The 24,188-nt window shown below is 41.0% G+C and overlaps 1 protein-coding gene across 1 annotated transcript; it reads right to left on the bottom strand.

The window, feature by feature from the left end:
* Nucleotides 1–203: 203 nt before the first annotated feature.
* On the bottom strand, nt 204–23,443 carry mbtps1 (membrane-bound transcription factor peptidase, site 1). Its single transcript, XM_018703593.2, has 23 exons — nt 23,254–23,443; nt 17,393–17,984; nt 15,352–15,615; nt 13,769–13,984; nt 13,484–13,594; nt 13,212–13,321; nt 12,640–12,756; nt 11,926–11,993; nt 11,184–11,286; nt 10,060–10,211; nt 8,733–8,894; nt 7,816–7,960; nt 7,397–7,585; nt 6,754–6,926; nt 6,478–6,593; nt 6,124–6,280; nt 3,646–3,770; nt 3,446–3,523; nt 3,055–3,195; nt 2,823–2,954; nt 2,371–2,497; nt 1,580–1,710; nt 204–1,187 (listed from the first exon to the last, which is right to left on the bottom strand). Exons 2-23 carry the CDS (start codon nt 17,619–17,621, stop codon nt 988–990), a joined length of 3,246 nt encoding a protein of 1,081 aa, XP_018559109.1. The 5' UTR covers nt 17,622–17,984; nt 23,254–23,443; the 3' UTR covers nt 204–987.
* Nucleotides 23,444–24,188: the final 745 nt, after the last annotated feature.

Here is a 24,188-nt window from a genome sequence, read left to right on the forward strand (position 1 = left end):
GTAGGTCACTTGAATCTGTGAACTGTGCTGTCAGTGGTTGAGTTAAATTGTGGGTAATGTAGGCCCAAGGGGTCCATTCTCTACAGAGGATGAATATGAAGCCATTTTATATCTTACAGATCTGAGATACTACAAATAAGACCAACCACAATGACAATGCATATAACGAAAACAAAATTATCAGGAATAAATAAGAAATCACATCACTTTGATAATGCTTTTATTGATGAGATATATTTGAATGAGTCTGTCGATGCTACTTTGTTGACCATGAGATCATGAAGGAGGATATCAACAGAATGCCTGGCCAGAGTTCAAGTTCAGTAATTACAGAAAATACAAAACAATGAAAAGACAGTGAGTCTAAACAGGAGTTACAAAACAGTAGATGATGACAGAGGAGAAGACAACTTGATCATCCAATGGTCCTCATGTTGGAAACATGATTGCATGTGTGTGTTTCTGTCATTGTTTATGGCAACTGCTTCATTTTCAAAGTGTGCGCAGTATGCCGTGTATTTTGTGTTTGTGTGTGAGTATGTGTGTTAGGGTATGAACAAATTCAATAAATATAAAAATCAGATACATTCAAAAAGAAACCGTTTGGTCAAAGAAGAGAGAGGAAAATGTTGACGTCACGTCTGTCGGGAACAGGCATTTTAGAGCCAGATGTGTACTGTGTGTTGTACATCATGTGCGAAACACTGTCTAATACTGTTCATTTGTCCACAAACACACAAACACCCACGAACAGCCTTGAACAGAGAAGAGGCACAAAAACTGTTTGAGCATCCGGCAGATTCCTGGATGCCGCTCACATCCAGCAGGCTTGAGTTTAAGAAGTCAGACGTCTGCCTCAACAGTTCATTACAACCCCACAAAATTCCAAGCCTCCAATGCTGCTTCTCAACACAGGTTGTCCTTTTAACAGTTTTTGGAGGGAAATCCAGCTCTCCATCCAGCAGCAGTTCAGAGTTGCAGTCCCGGTCAAACTGTAGGGTTTTTCCCAGTTGTCTGCTGCTGCTGGAGATATGTGGGCCGTTTGATGCGGGGCTTCCTGCGTTTGGGTTTGCTCTTAGCCTTGGTAAGTTGGACCACGAAAAAGGACAGGACGACCATTGCTCCCAGGAAGGCAAAGACAGGGATGGTCTGTCCCACTTCTTGGTTGTAGTGACCAGGCATTATCCCTGAGGGGGGACAGGACAGAGGTAACATGAGGCTAAATCAATAACTACCTTTATCTTACGTACTGCAGTCATTTCTTTCATTTTCATGCTCTGTTATGTTGCTGTTGTATTAACTAATACACACTGACACATTTTTAAAACATGCTAGAGTTGATCATTTTTGTAGCAAGAAATGATCTCTGTGTATCTAGCTTTATGCTGCAGGGAAATTAGACCAATCAGCTTTATTGATGATATTGATGATATACTCTCTCATTCATAATAACCAACTACTTAAATAATCAGTGGTGTAAATTGAAGGCAATGGGTGACAAATTTATCCAATTTACAAAACCCTAAAAACACACAGAAATGCAGCTGTAAAACATATCCAAAGTCAGGCTGTGTGTTACCTCCAGGGATGTCCCAGGCCCCACTCTCTCCAGGAGACAGAGGTCTGACCTGAGGACGGTATGCCCTCACATTAGGAAGAGCCACCTTGTCCAGATCCACTGAGAGAAGCTTCTGGTGCTTCCACAGGTTACTGAGGGCATGAGAGAGAGAGAGAGAGAGAGAGAGAGAGAGAGAGAGAGAGAGAGATGAAACAAAAGACATGAGAGAGGGTGAGAAGTTCTAGATGGAAAATATATGGAAATCAGTGTGTATGCGTGTGTGTGTGTGCATGCATGTACACATGTGTTCAGTCTGCTTCAGTCATGAGTTTGATTTGCTTTTGCACTGATTCACTCTGGTGACAGGTTGGAAAAAGAATGCTGCTGCCAGGAGAGACTAATTCCATGTTAGAAATCCAAGACTGTGTGCAAATCAACAGCCTCAAAGTATCACTGTGTCACTGAAATATGTTTCCCCTCTGCCGGGATACAAGCCTTCTGCAATATAATGCCTTGACTAGGGAAAAAATGTTAAAGCATTACACCAGCAGTGTACACAAAGGGAAATACATTATTATCTCTGGGTTTGTCGATAGACACATCATGTTAGAAGCTAGCATGAACCGAGAAAACTGCCATGATAAAACCAAGCACCACATCCAGAAATTCAAACTTCACTACCAGAAAATTTCAGAAAAATATGTCACAGCACCAAATGCATTATCTGAGTGACAAGTGATCTCTGGGAAATGTTCTTTAAATGGCCACTTGCTTCACAGACGTAAACATAATGAAAAGCTAGTTGGACCTACCTTGGTGCTGTCTCGTTTACTGGTTGTGGCTTTGCCCAAGACAGATGGGGGCATGCTGGTAGTGGGCGGGGCTTAGGGTCTCCCAGGTGAGCCTCCAGAACCTTGGAGTAGCGGTATAGATGGTTGCCTGGGGCGAAGGAAGATTAGAAAAGAAGGAGTGAAAGAGGGAAAAACAGGGGAAAGAATATAAAAACAAACATTAAATAGTGGAATTATTTACTGGTGGCTGTGTAGCTTTTACTTAAACTGAAGCCATTTAAACTTTTGACTATGTACATGAATAAATACTGTTTGTCCCATTATATCGGTATCTTAAAGATACAGTGATAACTGCACTCATCTGAGAGCAGGGCTTACAAGATGCTATGCAGAAAGACATAATAGCAAGACAGAAAAACAGTTGAAATAACATTCATGTGTCTATTAATGCATTGTCTTATTTTCCCCCTCACCTTCCAGTCTCTGTGGCAGTGGGCGCTCGGTGCCTGTTGGAGGTGCTACCCTGCTGTGGGAGTGGCTGAGGCTGGGAGGGGTCATACTGTAAGAAGTGTACTGAAGGAGAGCATCTAGCAGCCAGAAACAATCTAAGGAATAGACATCAAACACAACAATGTTAATCAGTAAACTCAGCTGTACAAGTCGTTGTTTATAAAAACACATCATCACACACTAAAGAGAGATTACCTTTCTGTCTGTGGCTGTCGTCAATACAGTTCGAATCTCCATACAGGGCAATACGACCTCCCCCATCAGATGGTGTTTGGTACAGTCCAAGGATGGGAACTCCCTCCACCACCGCTGTCTCCTGCTTTAACACTTCCAAACCTGTGAAATGAATGTGCACATGCACGCGCGCACACACACACGCGCGCACACACACACACACACACACACACACACACACACACACACACACACACACACATACACACACACACACACACACACAGAGTGTGGTGTTAAATCTGAACTAAAGACCCACAGCTTAAAATGTTCCCTCTCTGCCTGCGTTGGCTGCTGACCAGCACTGACTTACACTAAGCTGAGTTCAATACTTTAAGAGGGGTGATGGTACCTTGGTCCTTTAGGTTCTTGGCAATGACTATTCCATCTTCTGGGAAACGGGCAATGCTGCAGCCTGAGGCGTAGTACACTGAGAGAAAACAGAGAGGGAGTACAATACTTATTTTCTAAAAAAATGTCCAAAAAGGAAATTTACCAAAGAAATAATGCTGCTAAAAAAATGAAGAGAATTTATGTGTGTGTGTGTCTTACTATCATGATCAGCCAGGGTGAAATCTCCCTCATACAGCCCATCACTGAAAGCCATCCCCCACACTGAGATCAGGTCGTTCAGTGCTGGTACGTTTGCGCCCCCTGTGTCTGGCATCCACCACTGCCTGCAGGTTAAATAAAGAAAATCATCTCCACAACCATTCATTCAGTCAACAAAAATATCGATCCACACGAATAACAATCAAGATATCATTCACTATTGCCAGAGGCACAAACATTACTAAGTTGTACTTTCAATTTAACATTCACCACAAGTAGAAGATTGATTAAGAAAAATTAATGTGAAGTGAAAGTCACTTTCACTTCAATTAATCAAGATTAGGTCCAACACATTGTGGGTCAAAATAACCCCAGGTTGTCAGCAGCTTTGCTAAGGATAAAAAATGGCAACTTAAAAAAAAAAAATCTATGACAACAATAAGGTAAAGAAACTGTATGAATGTACGACTATTGTGAAATGATAGACTGAGTTCCTAATTCAGTTGTATGTATCTGGATTAATTTATCCAGAAAACACAGTTGTGAATGAACAGCTCTCAAATGAACCATCTCCATTCAATTAACACTGCATAACATTTTGAAGCTGTAAAGACTATATTTAACTGTATTTAAGACTTTTAATCCTGTGGATACTGTGCAACAGCTTTACTGGGATATGAATGGAGCCACGAGGAGCGGTGAGTAATTGTTAGCTCTGCATGAAGAGGCCTGAATCTGAAAAATCGTGATATATTACATCTATTACAGCAGCGAGGAGGCATAAATAGAGTCTAACACTGCAGAGAGCGAGTCGGACAGAAACTGATACAGCAGGCTGTTAACTACACAATGCAGTTTATCTTGCTATCATTATAACATGATAAAGCTCCAAGTGAGCACTGTTGAGGCAATGGCTGTTTAATCATTGAACTGTCTCATAATGGAGGAACAAGACACATAGATCATTTTAAAGAAATAGATACAGAGAAACCACAACTGGGGAGAACTTAAAAGCACTGGTGCACTGCAATACCAGTCCAGTTCCCACAGCTCATCCAATAAAAACACAATCAATCAAAGAAAAAAAAAGAAAAAAAAACACTCTGCATTACTTATTGAATTTGTGTGGAATTGCTGTGGCTGCATTTTTTTCACTTCTTAAAATGCTCTGCAGTGCAGTGATGTGCAGAATTCCAGTCTACAGATCATAGGAAATGTTTTGAAACCATAAAGCACTGTCATATCATCAGTCAGTGCCAATTTGTGCCATTTATAGTGCATTGAGAAAGTATTTTTCACATTTTGTTATGTTGCAACCTTGTACTTAAATAAAAAAAAACGACTTTTCTCTCTCTCTCATCAATCTACACTCAATACCCCATAATGACAAAGCAAAAACAGAATGTACATTTTTTTTGCAAACTTATTAAAAATGAAAAACTGAAATATCACATAGACATAAGCAATGTTCCCCCTAATTTTTCATGTGTCTGAGCATACACACAAACTCCCTGAGAATTCCTTGGACCACTGTGAGCAACATCAGACATGCACACTGTCGCACACTGTAATTTTATGTGCTACATAGTTTTGCTGTGCGTGGTGAAGAGCAGGAGCAGTGCGCCATTGCGCAGGCGCGCAGCTTAGAGGGAACATTGGACGTAAGTATTCAGACTCTTTGCTATGACTGATTTGAGATGTTTCTACACCTTGATTGGAGTCCAGCTGCAGGAATCAATTGATAGGACATGATTTGGAAAGGCACAATACAAGATCTCACAACTGACAATGCATATCAATGGAAAAATCAAGCCAAGCAGGAACTACCTGCAGAGCTCAGAGTCATGACTGTGTCCAGGCACAGATCCAGGGAAGGCTACAAAAAATGTTTTGGTGCACTGAACGTTCCCAAGAGCACTTCCATAAGTCTTAAATGGACAAAATTTGGAACAACCAGGACTCTTCCTAGAGCTGGCTACCCACCCAACCTGTCCGTGATAACAATGAGCTCCAGAGATCGTGTGGGGAGATGGGAGAAACTTCTGCCTCCCCCACTTTCCAACCAGCTTTAGGAAGAGTTCTGGTTGTTTTAAACTTCCTCCATTTAAGAATTATGGAGGCCACTGTGCTCTTGGGAACCTTCAGTGCAGCAGATTTATTTCTGTAGCCTTCCCCAGATCTGTGCTCTGACACAATCCTGTCTCTGAGCTCTGCAGGCAGTTATTTGACCTCATGGCTTGGTTTTTGCTTTGATATATACTGTAAACTGTGAGACCTTATATAGACAGCTTTTTAAATCTCATGTCAGTATTAATTACCAAACTTTGTAATTAAAAACTCATTCAGTCTTCTTCATTAGGACTGTGTGGTTGTGGTTTGATTTTGTCAGAGAAATTTGTTTATCTCTCGTAGTTAAGAAGTTTTTATTGCTACTGCGTCCTTAATCAGTGTAGTAGTAAACTGTTGGAAGTTCAGTACCTTGTGTTTTCGTCGTAGAACTTGACCTTCCTCATGACTGAGGTGTTGTACCAGTCACTGAAGATAATAAGTGATAGGCCGTTGTCAATGTCTCTCCTCAGCTTGGTGATCTCTTCAGGGAAATATTCCTCCTCACTGTCCACCATCAACAACGTGCCTGCAGGGACACAAATGCAGGACAGCCCATGAGTTTCTTTCTTTCTGTTAGTTATAAGCAATTGGCACTCTGAAGAGAAAAAACACACTGAGAGAAAAGGCTTCATTAACATTAACTGCCTGGAGCTGCGTTAGCCATTTTAAAATGGAAATCTTCACATTCTGTTGTTGTTGTTTGTTAAGTCTGTGCATTCTTACCGTACTGGCTGGCATCAAAGCAGGTGATGGGAGCTCCCAGAACCTCAACAAAGTACCCCATACTCCTCAGGTGCTGGTACATGTCCCTGAAGTTAGTGTGGATGTGGTCCCCATTCCTGGAAACATAAAAATAATCCAAAACATTTCACTGAGATGACTTAGGACAAAACTTATGAGAGATTACAATTAAACAAATGCTATCAAACAAAGATGGAAGGCAAGACTGGACTAGACTACATCAAGTCAACATCTACACACACAGACACACACACACACCAGTCAAGTGGGTCATTTTTCATGCGGAGGTTGTCTCGAGGAAAGTAGCCGGGTGGGTAGCGCAGGTTGTGGTATTGGTCCCATAGCACCCTCTTACTGCGTGGGGGAGTTGGCACTATCTTCACCTTGATGGGCAGTTTGACTGTAGAGGTCAGCTCTCCACCCACCTCAGACTGGAAGGAATGAAAGATCAGGAAGATGGTTTGGTTAGGGGTACCTGTGATTGGCATGTACTTGTAATAGTTTCCATGCAGCCCCTACATGGAAAGATTGTAGCTAAACTAATATTTAAAAACTGAAATTATAATTTGACCAGATAATAAACATACAAATTGGTATTGTGCAGATCTTTAGTGCATCTTCACAATAACTAGTATGCTTCTGACTCCAGAGTGCACATCTCCCACCAGCCTGAATCAGTTTTAAATGCACTAAAGCTGCATTTTGTCACAAAGAGTGCATGAAAACTAGTTGACAAGCTAAAAGAGAAGTCAAATTACTTTGCCAATGTAATGGATACATGGGTAAAGCATTAAGTGTAACTTTAAAGTCATTGGATAGGCATGATAGGCAAAAAATAAATAAAACAAAAACTTAAGAGCAGCTTAGAAGACAGAACTTAGGTGTTGCTGCAGTGACTCACATCATTTTCTGCAGGTGATGCCACTGTGACCATCACATGACCTTGAGCAATCCCCTCCCATGATGCTGCTTTCTTGGCCACAGAGATGGACACAGCCAAGTAGCCAGCCCATGGCCACAGCACTGGTGAATAGGAGACAGCCACATCAATGTGATCTCCGTTCTGGGGGAGGTAGGGCTGCCAGATGGGCTGAACAGGAGAGAGCAACCTTTAGGAGACTTAGAGGCAAGATGTTTTTCAGCCAATTCAGAGTTTATCATGACACAAAACCAGGTCAGTCAAGGATGAAGCTCGTCTTATCGTCCTCTTTACAGCACTTGAGAAAGTAATATTTTGTAAATAAACTTTTCTTCAATGAGAACCCTGAAATTCAAGGAACATGAAACATTATTTTTTCCTTATTTGTCTTGTGTGCACACCTTGTCGACAATCCTGCCCGTGACACCCATGCCATTAAGAATGGTCACGTTGACAATTGTGGGCATTCCTCCATAGTAGATGGGCTGAGAGCAATAAGGCCACATGTATGGACACTCTGTCAGGTCGATGTAGCTGGGAGAAAGACTGGGAGGAGATAAGAACAGGTTTATTATTCAAGTATCCTTGTGTGAAACCTAGTAACAAGGACAGGTTCAGATCCATTTATAGCAATGGCTTCGCAGCAATGCTTCGCAAATAATTAGTGAAATACTGACATCAATCATGTAAGAACCGTGTAACCAAACTACATCATACTGAGGGAACAGACCAGTTGGAATCAGATTTGACTAAAGATCATGGCAGAAGTACTGTTTGATACAGATTTCATAGGAATACTCAGTCAAAAATTTGTCCATACGGTTTTCTCAAACTACTTCTACAGCACAATCCACTTCTCTACTGTTGCTCTGTTTTTTTTAACTGTGACTGTGGACACTGGAATCCATTGTAACTGCTGTGGTTTACAACTAACTATAGCTCCTGACCTCCATGAAAGAGCAAGCTATAAACTTCTCAGAGCCACATTTCCAGCCTATAGTTGATGAGTATTTCATACTCAAGACATGGATTTTCAGTGGAGGACTCCTTACAAGTGCAACTCCAGTTCTGCTGGTTTGAGCCCCTCCTATTCCTCCCAAGAGTGAGGGCTGTAACAGCACAGGGTTGGTCTCCTTTAGTGTTATATAACTGTCGTGTATACGCCCACATGAGCTGGACAACATGTATGGACACTGTCATGTCAGTGAAGCTGAGGAGCTGACTGTCTTCAGTGTGTACACAGGTTTCTACATCCATGAACTAGTGTCTAATGCTTGTCGGTGCTCATTTTTGTATCTGTGTGCACTGAGACATTTACCTGGCCTGAGGTCTGTAGCTGTTGAGTATCTGATAGGCTCTGATCAGGTCTAGTTTCCCGTGGCCCTGCTCAAACATGTTGACCCCCGGCAGCCTGCGAGCCGACGCAATCAGAGCCTGCTTCATGGAGGCTGGGTTCACCAACTCCCGGTTCAGGACAGTGCTGGAGGACAGAGAAGGACAAGCTGGGTTAATGTGTATATGTAAGTCTGCTGGTGTCAGATTCCTGATCTTTTAATTCAGAACAGTGCCGGGTGGAAAAAGGAAGGATGGGCTGTGTGTGTGTGTGTGTGTGTGTGTGTGTGTCTGTCTTTCTCCTGGGAAAGGGGAGAGGTGCCTGTTGTCAACAGCGGTGGTATGATGTTTAACTCAGCAACATGAGCTCACAAATCAGCTCAGTTACAGCTTTGCAACAAGAAGGCCTTCACTATGTAAAGACAGGATATTGACAGACTGAGAATAATACATTAATCACTGACACACCTCCTTCCTCTGGGACACACTCCAGTCCCTGCTCATGTAGGATTACAGCACAGGAGGTAATTAAACACATCAAGCTTCAGTATTATACTGCATGTATCATCTGATGTCAAACTCCTCTACAGTTCAGCTGTTAACACCTTCATTTGGACACATTCACTTGGAGTGTTATCAAATCAGCCACCACAGGAGAGCCTCAGGGAGCTCTAAAACTACTCAGCAGACTCCAGTCACTCCGCATGGTACAAATTGCATGTTTTCATTCCTAGATTCTTTGCCACAATATAATTATACTATTGCTATCCACTTTAAATATTTGACATTTAAATCTTTAGAACCTCCTATGATTGTAGGGGTTGAAACATGAGTACGCTGCTACCCATAGTAAATACAGGATTTAAAAAACACAAACATGTAGGGAGAATGTATGGATATGACCCATGCATAAGAACTGTGCTGCTTCCATCAGCTGCTGACTCATCGCCACACTTCAAATACTAAAAAAGCAAAGCAGTTAATAAAGCTGCCATATGATGACCACACTCCCTCCTCGTCAGCTGTAAATCTGATTACTTTTAATGTCTTTTCTGTCTGTATGCACATACACGTTTGGTATGGATCCCACACAAAGATTTATAAATGAGATCCCTGGATTTTCTTATTGTTAGTCAAATGTGATTACCAATTCATCCTGAGGTGGACATGACCATGTGTATCAAATGTTGAGGCAATCCATCCAATAAGTGAGAGATTTGACTAACAAACAGTCTAAGACTCTTGCTTTTTTTGCAAGGATAAAAAGATCAAACTCCGGACATTTTATGAAAGGTCCAATTGATGATACTGACCTGGCCAGGAGAGTGACAGCACCGGCCACCACAGGAGAGGCCACACTGGTGCCAGACAGAGAGCGACATCCCTCCTTCATCCCTGATCCACGAACGCCAGAACCGTATGTGACGATATCAGGCTTCACTCTGCCATAGCCGCCTGGCAGCTCCTGCATAGAGATAGGATGCAGATACAGAGCATAACATAAAGTTAGAGACTGACTGATTGAAAAAGAATTCAAAGTGGCTGAGGTGTCTAGATGAAAGCACTGAGGAACAGCAGAAAGATTCACATGTTGTTTTGCTAATTTAAATGATTTTGATCTATGTAATTAACAGTGCTCTTCAGCTGGTTTAAAATATGTATAAAGCAGCACAGAAGGTAGCCTAACATAGAGAAAAAATGTTTGTCCATTTAAAGTATACTGTGCTACTACTCTGAATGGAGTTTCTCTGGCAGCTCATACATGTTCATACACACACATCAGTTGTTTTCTGGACAGCAAAGACTAAAGCATTTAAAATTTGAAATAGTTAACACACTTAAACAAATGTTTCAGTTCATGTTATTACGCCCACACCATGAAGTCACACTCTGCTCACAGAGACAACTTGAAGCCACTGTATGAGTCTCCCTAAGCTCTGCTGCTGTTAAAATACAGTAAAAATGGCTAGAAAAGACAAGGAGAGAGAGAAAAGATCCTAAATGTTTTTGATGCGTTCAGGTTTGGAGAGCAGAACTGACTGGCTGAGTGAGTTCCTCTTCATGGATGGCTGACAGTGGTTGAGAGGGCAGAGAGACTGACTGGATCAGAGAGCGAAGGCTTAATAAGATCCCACAGCAGATGTCTGCTTTGGGCTTTGACAGATAAGAAAGGTGGTCTGTCTCTCTCTCTCTCTCTGTGTGTGTGTGTGTGTGTGTTGTGTGTGTGGTGTGTGTGTGTGTGTGTGTGCCTATGAATCTACAGTAATTCACTGATGGGATGTGGATGAGGGATTAGGAGCCTACATTATGGTTGACTAACTCAAAAAGCAGAGAACAGATCTCTAAGGTAGATGTCTGCTCTGAAACTGATAAAAGATATGCAGTGGTTCTGTGTGGGACAGTGTGTGCCAGTGCATGTCTTCCTGCAGTAACTCACCCAGGTGGTCATGCCTCTGGAGGAAAACCTGGCAATATTGTCCTCAAAGTCAATCCCTCCCACCCCGATCACGTCCATTTGGTCTGCTGGGTTGTTCAGGGTGCTGATAGAAAGAAAATTACTTAAGTTTACTTTAGAGGAGATAGCAGTTCCATCTCAGCACTATAACATGAGGCTCCCTTTCCCGTTGTGTCCTTTTAATGATATTTTATACAGGATCAAGAGTCAGCAGATGTTCAGCAGGGTCATAAAACCCAGTTAGCTGGGGGTTGTTTAGATAATTAAAGAGGTCGAAATCGTCTAGTGGAAGTCAGCATTTTTGTGAAACTAAATAAGGATTTCATTAAACAACAAGAGCAGTTCTTCTACAATGACAACACTTGAAAATAAGGAAAATAACCATGATATGGCCACAAAACAAATAGATAATGTTGCAAGACTGAAGGCAAATGTTTCCTGAACAGCAGCCACTGCTACTACAAGTGACAATTATGGGATAATTCTACTACTGGTTATTGTAGCAGCAGTACAATTGGAAAGAAATCAAAAAGTCAAGTAATGTATGTTATACAACAATATTGATCTTGCAGTTCGCTACAATTAGCAATTCCTAGCCACCGTATGCTAGTGGTCATACCAAGACCAGACAAGGCTGTAGCAGTAAAACTCCTGAGTGTACTGAATTGGTGCATTTTATTGGCATTTTAGTATGAATGCCATTGTTTGGAAGTGGTTAGCATACCCATACAGGGGTCCATCATTGCCGATAGCAGAGACCATGATGACTTTGTTGGCAGTCAGCTCCCACACCTGTCAATCAAATAAGAAAATGATGGAAACTGGCATGGGAAAAAAAGACATTTTCCAAATAGATTACATTAAATGAATACCTTTGATTGGCAATAACGTCAAACTAAAAACATAGTACAGAAAATCTAACCCTGGTAGTTTCCAGAGGCACAGGTCTTTTCACAACAAGTAATAGGACTACTTTTTTCACACTGCACACTTAAATAATATGTTGATCCACCCTCCTTCTGTACAACACATGACTCACAATAAGCACCGTTAACCAGGGAAAAGCTTCCCGGCTGACTGATTTGTAAAGACTAAATTAGATATTTTAACATTCAGTGTTTAATGCAGCAATTGACATGGTGTTTTTGTGCTCAACTGTGAGCAGTGAACACTTCACAGAAGAGAGTTTTAACATTGCCAGGCACGTATCCATGTACCTGGTTTGACCTGTTCACACTGACAGCTGACCTGCTTATTTTGCAGCTCATTACCACATTGTGAAAAGGGTGTAACTTAGGGAGGGAGAGTGGCTTAGGAACTATTTTTATGCCTAGACAAATAGAAAAACATCTGCTCACAGTTAACCTGGTTAAATATCAGTCAAAGTTGGCCAAATGCTACCATGTGACTATATCATTCTTGTGTGTGGCTCTATTACCTTATCAACAAAGGGGTGGTCCATGAAGTCAGGCCCCCCGATGCTGAGATTAAGAACATCGATCTTCTTCAGAATGGCATAGTTGAAAGCATCCAGGAACCATGAGGTGTACGACACCTGGAGAGTGAGGAGAGACAAACACATTACATTCTCCAACGCGTCCAAAACATTTCAGTCTCATTTGAGACATATTTTTGATAAACTACTGACTTCTAAGACAATCAACTTAATCAACTCAACTTAGCTTAGCTTAGCTTAGTTAAGCATAAAAACTGGAAACATGGGGAAACAGCCAGTGTGGCTCTGTGAGTTTGCCTACCAGAACTACTACAACTCACTAATTAGCATGTTATACCTTGTTTTTTTCATTAATTCAAAAAATAAAGTGTAAAAACAATAGTCGGAGACTATTTGGATGGCGAATTTCCTAAAATGTTGAACTGTTCCTTTAAGTCACCTTTGGTGTATACATTTCTTTCACCTTAAATTTATTTCTTCATTTAGGCTTATAGCCACTTTTTTTGGACATGATTCCTATACTACTGATTGGTATGCTAATGGTATGTATGTACCTGGTTGTTGGTGAACACTCTGAAGATGTGCAGTTCTGAGTCGGGGGCAAAGCCCTGACACTCTCTCATACTGGCTATCACTCCTGCAACAAATGTACCATGACCAAGGCCTGAAAAACAGAACAAGAAGTTGATCATTATCTCTTTTTTTCTGTTTTCTTTCTCTCTCTCTCTCACTCACTCACTCACTCACTCACACACACACACAAAGTGCTCACCCCAGTGTATCCTCAGCCTAGTTGGGCTTCCACCACCTTTCACTACACACTCACCATCATCCAGTGTCTTCTCATTAGTCCAGTTGGTCCTTTCTTTCACGTTCTTAAAATGTGGGTGCTTCTCACTAAGGCCTGTATCAAACACTGCAACCTTAACACCAGAACCTGCAAATACACAAGGGAAAGATTCAATCTGTTTCATTCACCGACACATTTAGTAAGACCAAGGAAAAAAAAGATGTTCCCTTTATTAATCGCAATCATTAAGTTCCTATCACATTTTATGAAATTTTGAAGCAGATGTTTTCTTGGCTGTGAAATCAGAGGTCAGAGTCTTACCAGTGTGTCCCATCTGCCAGAGTACATCTGCCTGCAGGATCTGGGCGACTTGGCGGGGGATGGCCCGCAGTAGACGCCGGCTGGAGTGGCGACCGGTGGCGTGCCAGAAACCTGAACCTAGTGACAGGCTGGTTCGTCTGAAAGGGCGGGATGACTGCCACGACTGCCATTTTTGCGTCCCACGGGTAGCATTGCAGGGTGCAGCAGGTTCAGGTGCTACATAGATAAAACACAAGCAACTGGGTTAACAGCAGAGCTCAACTGCAATGGCAAAGATCTTTTACATGCACTACTTAATTAGTTTCATAGTGGATAAATCTATCTTTCAATTTACTATTGGACCAAATAATGACAACAGCAGAGTCCCTTCTTATCAACATTAACCTCTTACTGCTGCCTGCCAGTTCAGCCCCTTCTGCAGACTCAAAAGTCTTCGGTTAATTTAGTCATGCTTATCATGTTCTGTTCCCTCCTTTAAAGGTACTTTTCATTCTAACTTTCCATCTCTTTCTTCTGGTTCGCTGCCCCCCTTACATCCCTTAGCTGTGATGTGAGGCTGATCACACCAGCCTCATTTGACTCAATCTTATCACAGCTGGACTCACTTGGACAGAGCAAATTATCATTAGGTCAGGCAACAGAGCATTGTGGGATATCTTATGCCTTTAAAGTTGGGATGAATTGCAGAGGTGAGATCTTGTCTGTCTCCTATCTTTCCTTCCAATTAATGACCTCATTAGGTTGCTGCTTCATGTTCTCACAAACTGACTCCCGCAACACAAATGCAGTGAACGAGGGCTTACTTTTCACAGATATTCCAACTTCTAGCCAAGTTCAAGTCTTATCTAGAAAAATCTACATTCCCAGGAGGCTAAAAATAGACACTACAGCCACTACAACCACCGATCCCCTCAGGAAATCACACTCGTTTTGTTTTTCAATGCAAATGCTCTCCACTAATAACAACACATTATTAGCCTACAAGCTAATGCTGCTCCAAATACTTCCCCACACTTCATCTCCACATCTTCAGACTGCTCAGGTTTAAGCTTTTACGTAGAGATGTAAAACTGTAAGAGACACAGACTAAGAACTTTTTCATGCTTCTTTTGAAGAAACCCAAGACAGAAACATTTTCATGCACTACACATGGCCTCCATATTGATACTGCTTAAATGCAGACTGGGGGCACAGTGAAGTCTTTCATCCAGTGCCAGGCACAGGGCGTGCCCCCCTGTCCAGGCAAGGCCCACCACACTGACTCACCTACTCCCTCCCAATGTGAGTAAACACAGACGTTCTCTGTCCTTCTTCCCATCCCCCAACACCACACACACAAACACACCAACCTGGCATCAACACTCCTAAGTTGGCCTGAACTATTAGGATATATAATTCTTTTCTCCACAACAAACACAGTGGGGAGAGGAATGCATCCTTTCACTCAACAAACAAAGAGATATTCTGTGAAGTGTAGCAGACAAACAGCTTTCTGTATCTTTTCAGAGTTTTATATTTCTTGAGTAGACATGCCAACCACAGACACTTTTCCCCTCACAATATCACCACATTGTCAGACTTACAGGGAATGTATTTTAGCGAGCGAAACACTTTGCGTTGCGGCGTGACCCTCTTGATGTAAGGGTGGTCCTCTAAGGTGAGCAGACTGCTGGGTGAAGCTTGACGGATATGGACCAGCTCAAAGTCGCTGGGGAAGTCAGAGGCCGGGTTTTCTCTGGGAACAATGTGCCACTCCAGCGCTTGGTCCCCAGCATTCCGCAGGGCGCTGCTGATGTACAGGCTGCGAGCTTTGGCTGAAAAATACCCTGTAAATGCTACGATGTACTCTGGGGAGACAGAGAGAGGAGAGGAGAATGTTTTAAAGAGCAAACAGTCCAATTACAGCATGTTCAAGCTCTTTTTTTAGCCTAAACGCACACTGCTGAACAAGTGCTTGAGCATAACAAAGGGGAAAAATGCCCATGTAAGCTTCCAAAACACAAGGTTTCTTCTGGAATCAATGATGTTATAATGTGAGAAATCATTAGTAAAGCAAAAGGGCCACCTGTCACTTACTATGAATAATTTGGTGTTTTACATAAGGTATTAAGATTCTGATTTCTTTACAATCAATCATCTGTCCATGAGACAGATGATTGATTCATGTCCATGAGACAGATGATTGATTGTAAAAACAACAGAGCCATTTGTTTATTTGCTTTCCACACGGGAAAAACCAGTCAGGTTCTCATTACTTTATGAGTATTTATATAATACTGAATTGTACTGCTGAGGGCAGAGCCTGAAAAGCAAGTTGTGCAGACTAGCTGGATGGGGTGTGCTATGTGCTTATGATTTGATGTAACTGAGACTAGAATTTGTTCTTAAGATATGATCATGCTTACACACAAACACAAACGTGTGTATATATATATGTATCTCACTGGCACTTCTGATACTTCCACTGTACTGGATCCAGTCACAGTGCTGGATGGGGTGAAAATAAGAATGCCACAAGGACAAAGCAAATAGGCCCGATAACTCAATTATCCCCTGAAAACAGATGGGACAGCATCTTGATAGTCAGTGGGTAAAAGCATATATTAAGTCCCTATCAAATTGCTTACGGCCTTTGTCGCATGTTATCCTGATTTCTCACTTGCATTGTTGTGGTGTCTCTAGTATGCCAGTATGTACAACAACAGGATGACAACATGGATTAAAAAATGGACTCAATGAATTTCAGTCACATGTATAAAAAAGACTGAGGAAGCCTACTTCTGAGGTTTAACTTTTCATTTACCTCCAAGATCATTTTGCTTGAAGGATTTTTGTAAAGACAAGTTTAAACAAAATCCCAGGCATTTCCTTATACATTCCTGATGTTTTTCATAGCCTCTTTCTCACACAGTGCAATGGTCTACTATAAGCACCTCCATAGCTTCAGTTGTGGGTGAGGCATCTTGCTTATTAAATTTTGGGTGTGACTGTTGAGAAAATGCTCTCTACCCAGATTTTCCTGGATGTTTCAGCAGCCTTTCAAACTGACAATCAGTATTCCCATCATGATCTCACTGAATGAAGAGACATTTTGTGAAATACACTCTTCTATCTTAGCTACCTTAATTTTGCAAACAGACTGAAAAAAGTGGGAATCTCTGGGGAACTGTGACGCTCACTAATGAATATGTTTTATCTGGTTTGTTTAATTTGTATGAAAACAGAAGTATAAAACATATATTTTCTTTAAAGTTGTTCTTGTCTAAAAAGCTTAAAGCCACTTAGTACACTAAACAAACTTGTTTCTGGTGCATATTGTAACTTAAGTATTGCAATGCCCCTAATGGTAATGTAGGCCTAGGCTTCTTGTGCAATGTAAGATGCAGTAAGTGGAAAAAAAAACATTGAACTGACTCAGATACTATATTAAAGGACTCTCATCAGGACATAACTTATTAGGACATAACTACCCCTAACATTCAGAATTTAGAATTTAGCTAAATCTCTAACTACAGCCCGTATAACTTTAAAATAATTGATAATTCTTGTGGGAACTCAGGGGGTGTGTTCACAGCTTAAAAGACACAATTAAAAACATATCCACCAGTTTGACCAATTTCTTACCATGTTCAACCACCTTGGAGGAAAACTCAAGCTTGAGGGTTAACTGGGAGCAGTTGGAGCCAGATGACGAAGGGAGGGGGTCTGAGTTGGGGACATGTTCTGAGCCAGATGTGGCCCCTCCCGCTGGTTCCATCCCCACCACAGGCAGGAAGCCTGACAACAACCCCAAAAGAATGGACCCCCACACAGGAACCAGGAGCATTTTGACTTGTGTCATAGCGCAGACCATCAATCTGTCCAGGCCCTTTAAGCTTGAGCAACAGGTATGCTGTTTCAGATGAAAAATGAGCAGCTAAAACCTGGATCAGGGTCAAGGGTTGGGGTAGAGCATTTCAAGTCCAGAGCTCTAAAAACGAGTCCATAATGAAAACAGCCGTAGCAGCTAAATTAATTTCTTTCTGCGTTTTCTCTCCATGGTGGTAGTCCAGGGTGGAAGTCAGTGGCACTGCCAGAGTAGGAACATAGTTGCCATTTTAAGAACCGGAGAGGGCAACCAATAAGAGCAGTGGATGGATGAGAGCAGCGCAGGAGCAGTGGCAGAGGAAGGTGCTGGTGTCAACTGGAGAGTCCTAGTACAGTCCTGTTTTTACGTCTAGAGGGAAAAAGGGACAAACCAAGCAAAATAGTTAGAACAAAGCTCATGTTACGTAAAACATCTAATTAAAGCACAAGAGTGTCGCACAAATCCAGTATTCAAGAACAAGAAAGCACTCTAATAGAACAACATCTACCTGCATTGAACAATTTTCAAACTTGCAACAAACATTAATCATAAATCACAGGTGTGGTTGCAAAACATTCTGCATCTGACGCAGAAATCCAAGATCCAGATTAGAGCCCCAACAATACTATTGTTTGAGACCAGCACCCAACAATCAATATTTAAGAAAAATGAGAGAGATGACAGTCACAGTAAATATAAGAGAACAGTACACAGTAAAGTTAATTGGAAACTAAATAATTCTAGCAATGAATACAAATAATGAAAACCCAAGTAAAACAAAAATATACCAACTGTGAACTTCTGCTAACCTTTGTCACAGTGCCAGAATGGTATACGGTATGGTATGGTAATACAGAGTTAGAACAAATAAGGCTTGTTAGCAAATCCTGAGAATACTGATTTGAGCAAGGGGTGTGTTTCATTGCTTATTCCAGCTTTTCATTTAAAGGAAGGAACAAAAGGAAAGATTACCTTATTAAGATCATATGAATTCCAGACAGTGTATCCAAACACTAACGATCTGGACAGTATACATAACAACATAACCTACAAACATTTATTGCTACACTTTACAGCGCTGCTGATATTTCTTTTTGCATATCTTCTAACATATATGTAATGAAGATATAACGATATTAGCCCTGATATATCAGTCAGGCTTAATCTTTATAAACCAAAATCTCAGTTGCTCCTTGGCCTCAGGTCTATCAGTTAATCAAAATTTCAAGAAAACCTGTTACATTTTTGATCAGCTGCTGAGAAATAAACCATCTGAAGAAAAAAATGACAAATTAGTTCATTTTCTGAAAGCACCACAGAGGCTTTGTTTTCATTCCTGTGCGTTTATGCAGCGTTCAGGGAAAGGAGTGTATCCTCTGCTTTGTCAGGGGGGCAAAGGGAGTTATTGGGTGCAGAGATGTAGAATGTGGTATTAACCACTCCTTCCTCATTCAACCACTCATGAGGAGCATGTGTCAGCTTCGGGGAACAACCCAATTACTAGATAAAGCACATAAACTGCTGAGATAAAACTTTATCTTAACGGCAAGGATGACATGACTTACAGACTAATACAGAAATAGCCAACAACAACCAACCATGGACCTAATGAATCAAGTCAGCATATGTATGATACACCCGGAACTGCTTTAAAGCAAACTTTAAAAAAAAAAAAATGCTGCAATGTAACCCATCATACATCACACACAGACCTTTCCAAAAGGGCTGCACGATATTAGGAAAACATGCAATATGCAAGATCACTGTTGAATATTGCGATAACAACATGACTTGGGATAAATCAGTATACAGTATTTGTGTCTTTCTGCTTTGAACTGAACAATGAGTAGGCTTTGCTGACACTGAAAAAATAAAATGCATTACAGGGGATGACTTCAAGTTATATCCTTTCAAGATCACTGGCCCCACCATTGTAACCACTAGCCCAGGAAAATTACATTTAATTTGGCAAATAAAAGAAAAAAAATTACATTCTTAATGAAGATAAATGGTTCTTTTGCTGCTTCCTGCCTCTTCACACACAACTTGTGTGAGGCACTATTCTCATGGGGGTCAAAGCCCCAAACACTCTTCTATCTGACTTTTGAAGAGTGGAGAATCCCAACAATAAACAAATGCTTATGAGAATAATTATTATGCACTTTCTGCTTGCCTACCATTGTCAGCAGACAGTATGTTTGGTAAACTGTTAGCCACCCCAGCATTGTGAATGTGCTACCATAGCTACAACACTCTAGCACACAGCTGTACACATCAGAAAAGATAACATGCCATTCCTACACTGTGTGAGCATTTTCCCTTGACACCTCACTAGCAAAACAACACGTTGGCATACGCCAGCTTTTGGCCAGTATCATGCGTTGTTGACTGGCAGGTGAAAACATCACCAGCCAAAATGTACGGTAGAGAATCTGCCAAATTATAGTCTTATTAATAGTCTGTTGTGTGATGTATAAAATATGTTGATAACTAAAAGTATAACTTATTTTTGACTTACTTTGATGCGGACAAGTGCACCATGCAGCAGCTATTGACAGTGTCTGCGTTCACTGTTGATCAATACTTCACCAATTTCAAAGACTTTTGTCCCCATCAGTTATTTACACCCAAAAAAATTAACCAAGTTAAAAAAAATGGAGTTATCCCTTTTTACACATAACATATCATGCAAAAGTTTGGTTTTTACCTCTGCTGTTTCACTCAGTGTTTGATCATGTGACTCAGCTCGACTTGCATATTAACATTTAGTACGACTCTGACATGTCTAAACAGACATCCCTGGGGCAGTTCAGTCGATTTCTACATTTATTGGATCATAACATTTGTGCTTTATTGTTGTCTAAATGTAGGCTGTAATATGGCTGTTTAACACGTGTCTAGTAGTTGTTCCATATGGCCGGAATTCCTGAATATGAACGGACATATTGACCATCAGAAAAAAGCCAAGCATAATCTCTGCTCACTACCTAACTCTCCATGCGCTTCTACCTCAGTTTATAGCATCTATACAGGGGGTGGACGTCTTGGGCAGAACGGCTCCATCTGACTGGCCAAACATATTGACAAGTAGAGCGTGAATGCAGAGCACATGGAAATATACCATTTATTGCAGTTCAAGCAGTGTTTGCGATATGCATATTGCACACACTGATATCGCGTTAACGATATGTGTTGTGCAGCCCTACTTTCCAGGTAGATAGACACATCACATACACGATGTACAGAAGGACAACTAGTACAACAACAACCAGCCAGGCTGCCTCAACTGACCTGAAACTGTGTGTGATACATGATTCTGCAAGACACACACACACACACACACACACACAGCTCTGTATCCTCCTGGACTGCATCAAAAAGGAAATTCTTCTGGGCAGGTAGAGGATCATTTCCCTCTGGCCCCAGGGTTGGACAACACAGTAATAAAATACACATCACACACACACACTTGCCAAACTCAGCCCAAGAGCTCATACGAGCCCTCTGACTGAGGGTCCAGCCCAGGTTTTTTTTGTTTGCATATTCAACAAGACATTTTTTTTTTTTTTTTTTATATTCATATATTTATCTTTTTTTTTACATTTCAGCAGCTATCGCTTTCAATGATTAGCCTTTACATAACTCACTTGGATGACTGTTATTGTTCTGTGGACCAGCTCCTCTCTGACTGCTAAGCTTTACTGCTGCACAGAGCATGTGTGCAACATGTTCCAGAGCTAAGCATGCTGCTATGCAGTTTGCAGTATGTGAGTATGTTTACCTATAGTCTATTTTATCTAGACAAACATGACCCTACTGTCAGGCTGTCATTAAAATCAGACACTACCATTGCACAACAAAAGCAAGTAAACACCCTATCAGTTTCTGGTGTGTTTGTGTGCTATATGAAAGCACTTGCTTCAATTACTATGGACAGAAAAGCACAAACAGACAAGCAGATTTACATGGCACAGTAGTGTATAAACAAGTCCAGATTCTGTGTAGCGCCATGGTGTACCTGTGGTGAGGTACATTGTAGCAGACCTTTCAGGCTCACGGATAAAGAAGATAAAGAGAGATAGAAAATGATAAAGTACATTATGCTCATTGTCCGACAGAATTCAAATGTGTACAAGAAGAAAATTGCCCATTTGTGAAAAATCACAGCCAATATATGAAGTTCTACAGTTGTGTCTCTCTCTAAAGTTTTAACACAAAGTTGCTCACGACATGTGTAAAGCTAGGAAAGTGTCCAAGTGCAGAGGACAGAGCAGTTTCACTCCAACTATCCAACTAAAATTCAGTACCGGTATACATGATGACAAAAGCAGTGATAGGATTTTATCAACTGAATATTAATCAGGAATTACACAAAATCCCTGTCTATGCTTTCATGTTATATGTGTGGTCACATGCCTCCACTTAGTCTTAATGATACAGTAGATAAAAACTTCAGATATGGGTCTACATGAGTGATATGGGTGTAGACGATCTAATTAAAAGCCCAGGGGGGAGCCTCAATCACTAGTTCCGGCTCGGGGCAGGATACCGGTCTGTGTGAGAAAACAATACAGCTAATCACTACTGGTTTTAGACCCAGGGCTGTAAAAAGAGTCCTACTGGTTAGGGCAGGGTTGTAAAATACAGGCTGGGACCACTTGTGTCAACATAACACCACGCCACAAAAATGGCATCAAACCTCTGGGCAGCCACAGATTAGTAGCTAGAAAGGACCCCCACCCCCAATCAGAGGAAGGAGGAGAGATCCACAGGCATGTTATCAATCCAGAGGCAGTGAAGTGGAGTCAGTTCTTTAGATTCTTGTAGAGGAAAATTATTTTGAGCAGAAATCTGGTATAACTGTACCATTTTTTGTCAGGAATAATTCCTCCTCCAAAGCCAGTGAGACAAAAGCAGTGATAAATACTTAAATATACAGCACTGAAGCTTACCCGCAGCTGCTGAATCTGTTGATTAAAAAAAAAGAAGCATCTATCTTCATTGTTTCACCCAGGGCACACAACTTCCAGTATTTCACTAAAGAAACACACTTCATTTTGTTCTATGTAGCATTTATCATTTATCATCAACTCCTTGAGCAAAACAAACACATTAAAAAATACACGCACATTTGAATCCCCATGGTTTACAATACTGGATGCATAAAATGTCTACTGTTACAAGAATTTAAATACAGCACGTTACAATTTCACCCTCGATAGGGCCAGAAGACTAAATAACAAGTTACCACTTTCTTGAACGACACTCCCTTTAGAGAAATGAGTGTTAAAACTTAACGCTGGTGAGTGAATGAAATCAACCAACAAAACAAAGCCACACAGAAGTGACGACTTTACCATCATAAACATTGCAAAGCATTAGCAGACATATGCTTGAGGGTCTGACAAAATATCTCTGAGGAGGACAGTTATTTTGACGACAGTAAATAACGCTGGTTGAAAATCAGTAAAGCATAAAATAACGTTACACATCGCCATCTAAAACTGGTTTTGTAAACAAGGAAACATGCTAATAGATTTTTTTAGACCAAGCAGTCTATCACATGTATAGCGTTAGCTTGCTAGCTTAGTAGTATTTTACAGTATCTGCTCGTGGCTCGTGTGCTGAATATACTCACCGAGCTGAACAACGTCTCACACTCGTGTGTATTGAATGCAGGTTTATATCGTTTACCCTCCCTGTATTGATGTGTCGATAGCTATTCGGTAGCTAGTTTAGTGTCCCTCGAACAAAAGCTAGCAGTAAACTCACTAAACGTTACAGCCGCAGACCACTGACGTCTGGTTGTTACGGGGTGCCAAATTAGGTTGGTTCATCCTCTAAAAGCACAAGCATGAAGCGCCTTTGTACATTTCAGATAATATACGTCTCGCAGAGAAGACTGTTTTTTCCATATTGTTTTCACTGAAACGTTAACTATTGCTCACATAATAAAAATATTTTCTCGATTACTTCCGACTTGCCTTTCAGTAGAACCTTTGATCATAGTATATGAGGCTTGGTACCACACCTGGCAACCCAGAGGGCCGCAGCTACCACTTTAGCCCCGAGCCTTCCCAGTCACGTTACGTTTTTGCCAGCAGTGGGCGCTGTTCACTGTCAGGAAACAGAACTGTAAACAAGACACATACAGTACATTACATAACTCCACAGGGGCAATATTATATCAGGACCAGGACATATTTCAAGATTTGCTTTTCACCCATTGTTATACACAATACTAACCCAATGAATTGTTGTACTCACCATAATGTATTTTGGAATTATTCTTTAACCATGATGATATTCAGTGTGGTACAGATGCTCTCTAGCTTGTATAAGTATCTCAACTTTAAATTTAAAAATACTTAGAAACTTACTCTACTGTCTCCATCAGTTTGGATAAAATAAAATACAGTGGGACTCTATAAGGCTGAATTTACATTCAGCCTTACTTAAATCCACTGTGATTAATCTTAGTAGACAATGTGCATCAGTATATTTCAGCAATTACAAGCAAAGCCATTTGTTGTCAGTTATTCCTGAAGCATATAAATGACATTTTAGTTTATT

Source organism: Lates calcarifer, linkage group LG10 (assembly GCF_001640805.2).
Source record: "Lates calcarifer isolate ASB-BC8 linkage group LG10, TLL_Latcal_v3, whole genome shotgun sequence".
NCBI classification, from domain to species: domain Eukaryota; kingdom Metazoa; phylum Chordata; class Actinopteri; family Centropomidae; genus Lates; species Lates calcarifer.

Bases quoted from the DNA above. Each gene is read 5' to 3' on its own strand.
- mbtps1 (XM_018703593.2), bottom strand. From the start codon at position 17,621: ATGGTCTGCGCTATGACACAAGTCAAAATGCTCCTGGTTCCTGTGTGG. The intron at 10,212-11,183 runs GTGAGTTACTGC...ATCTCTATGCAG, and splicing joins CCAGAGGCATGACCACCTGG to GAGCTGCCAGGCGGCTATGG. The intron at 6,594-6,753 runs GTGTGTGTGTGT...TTATGTTTCCAG, and splicing joins AAAAATGACCCACTTGACTG to GAATGGGGACCACATCCACA.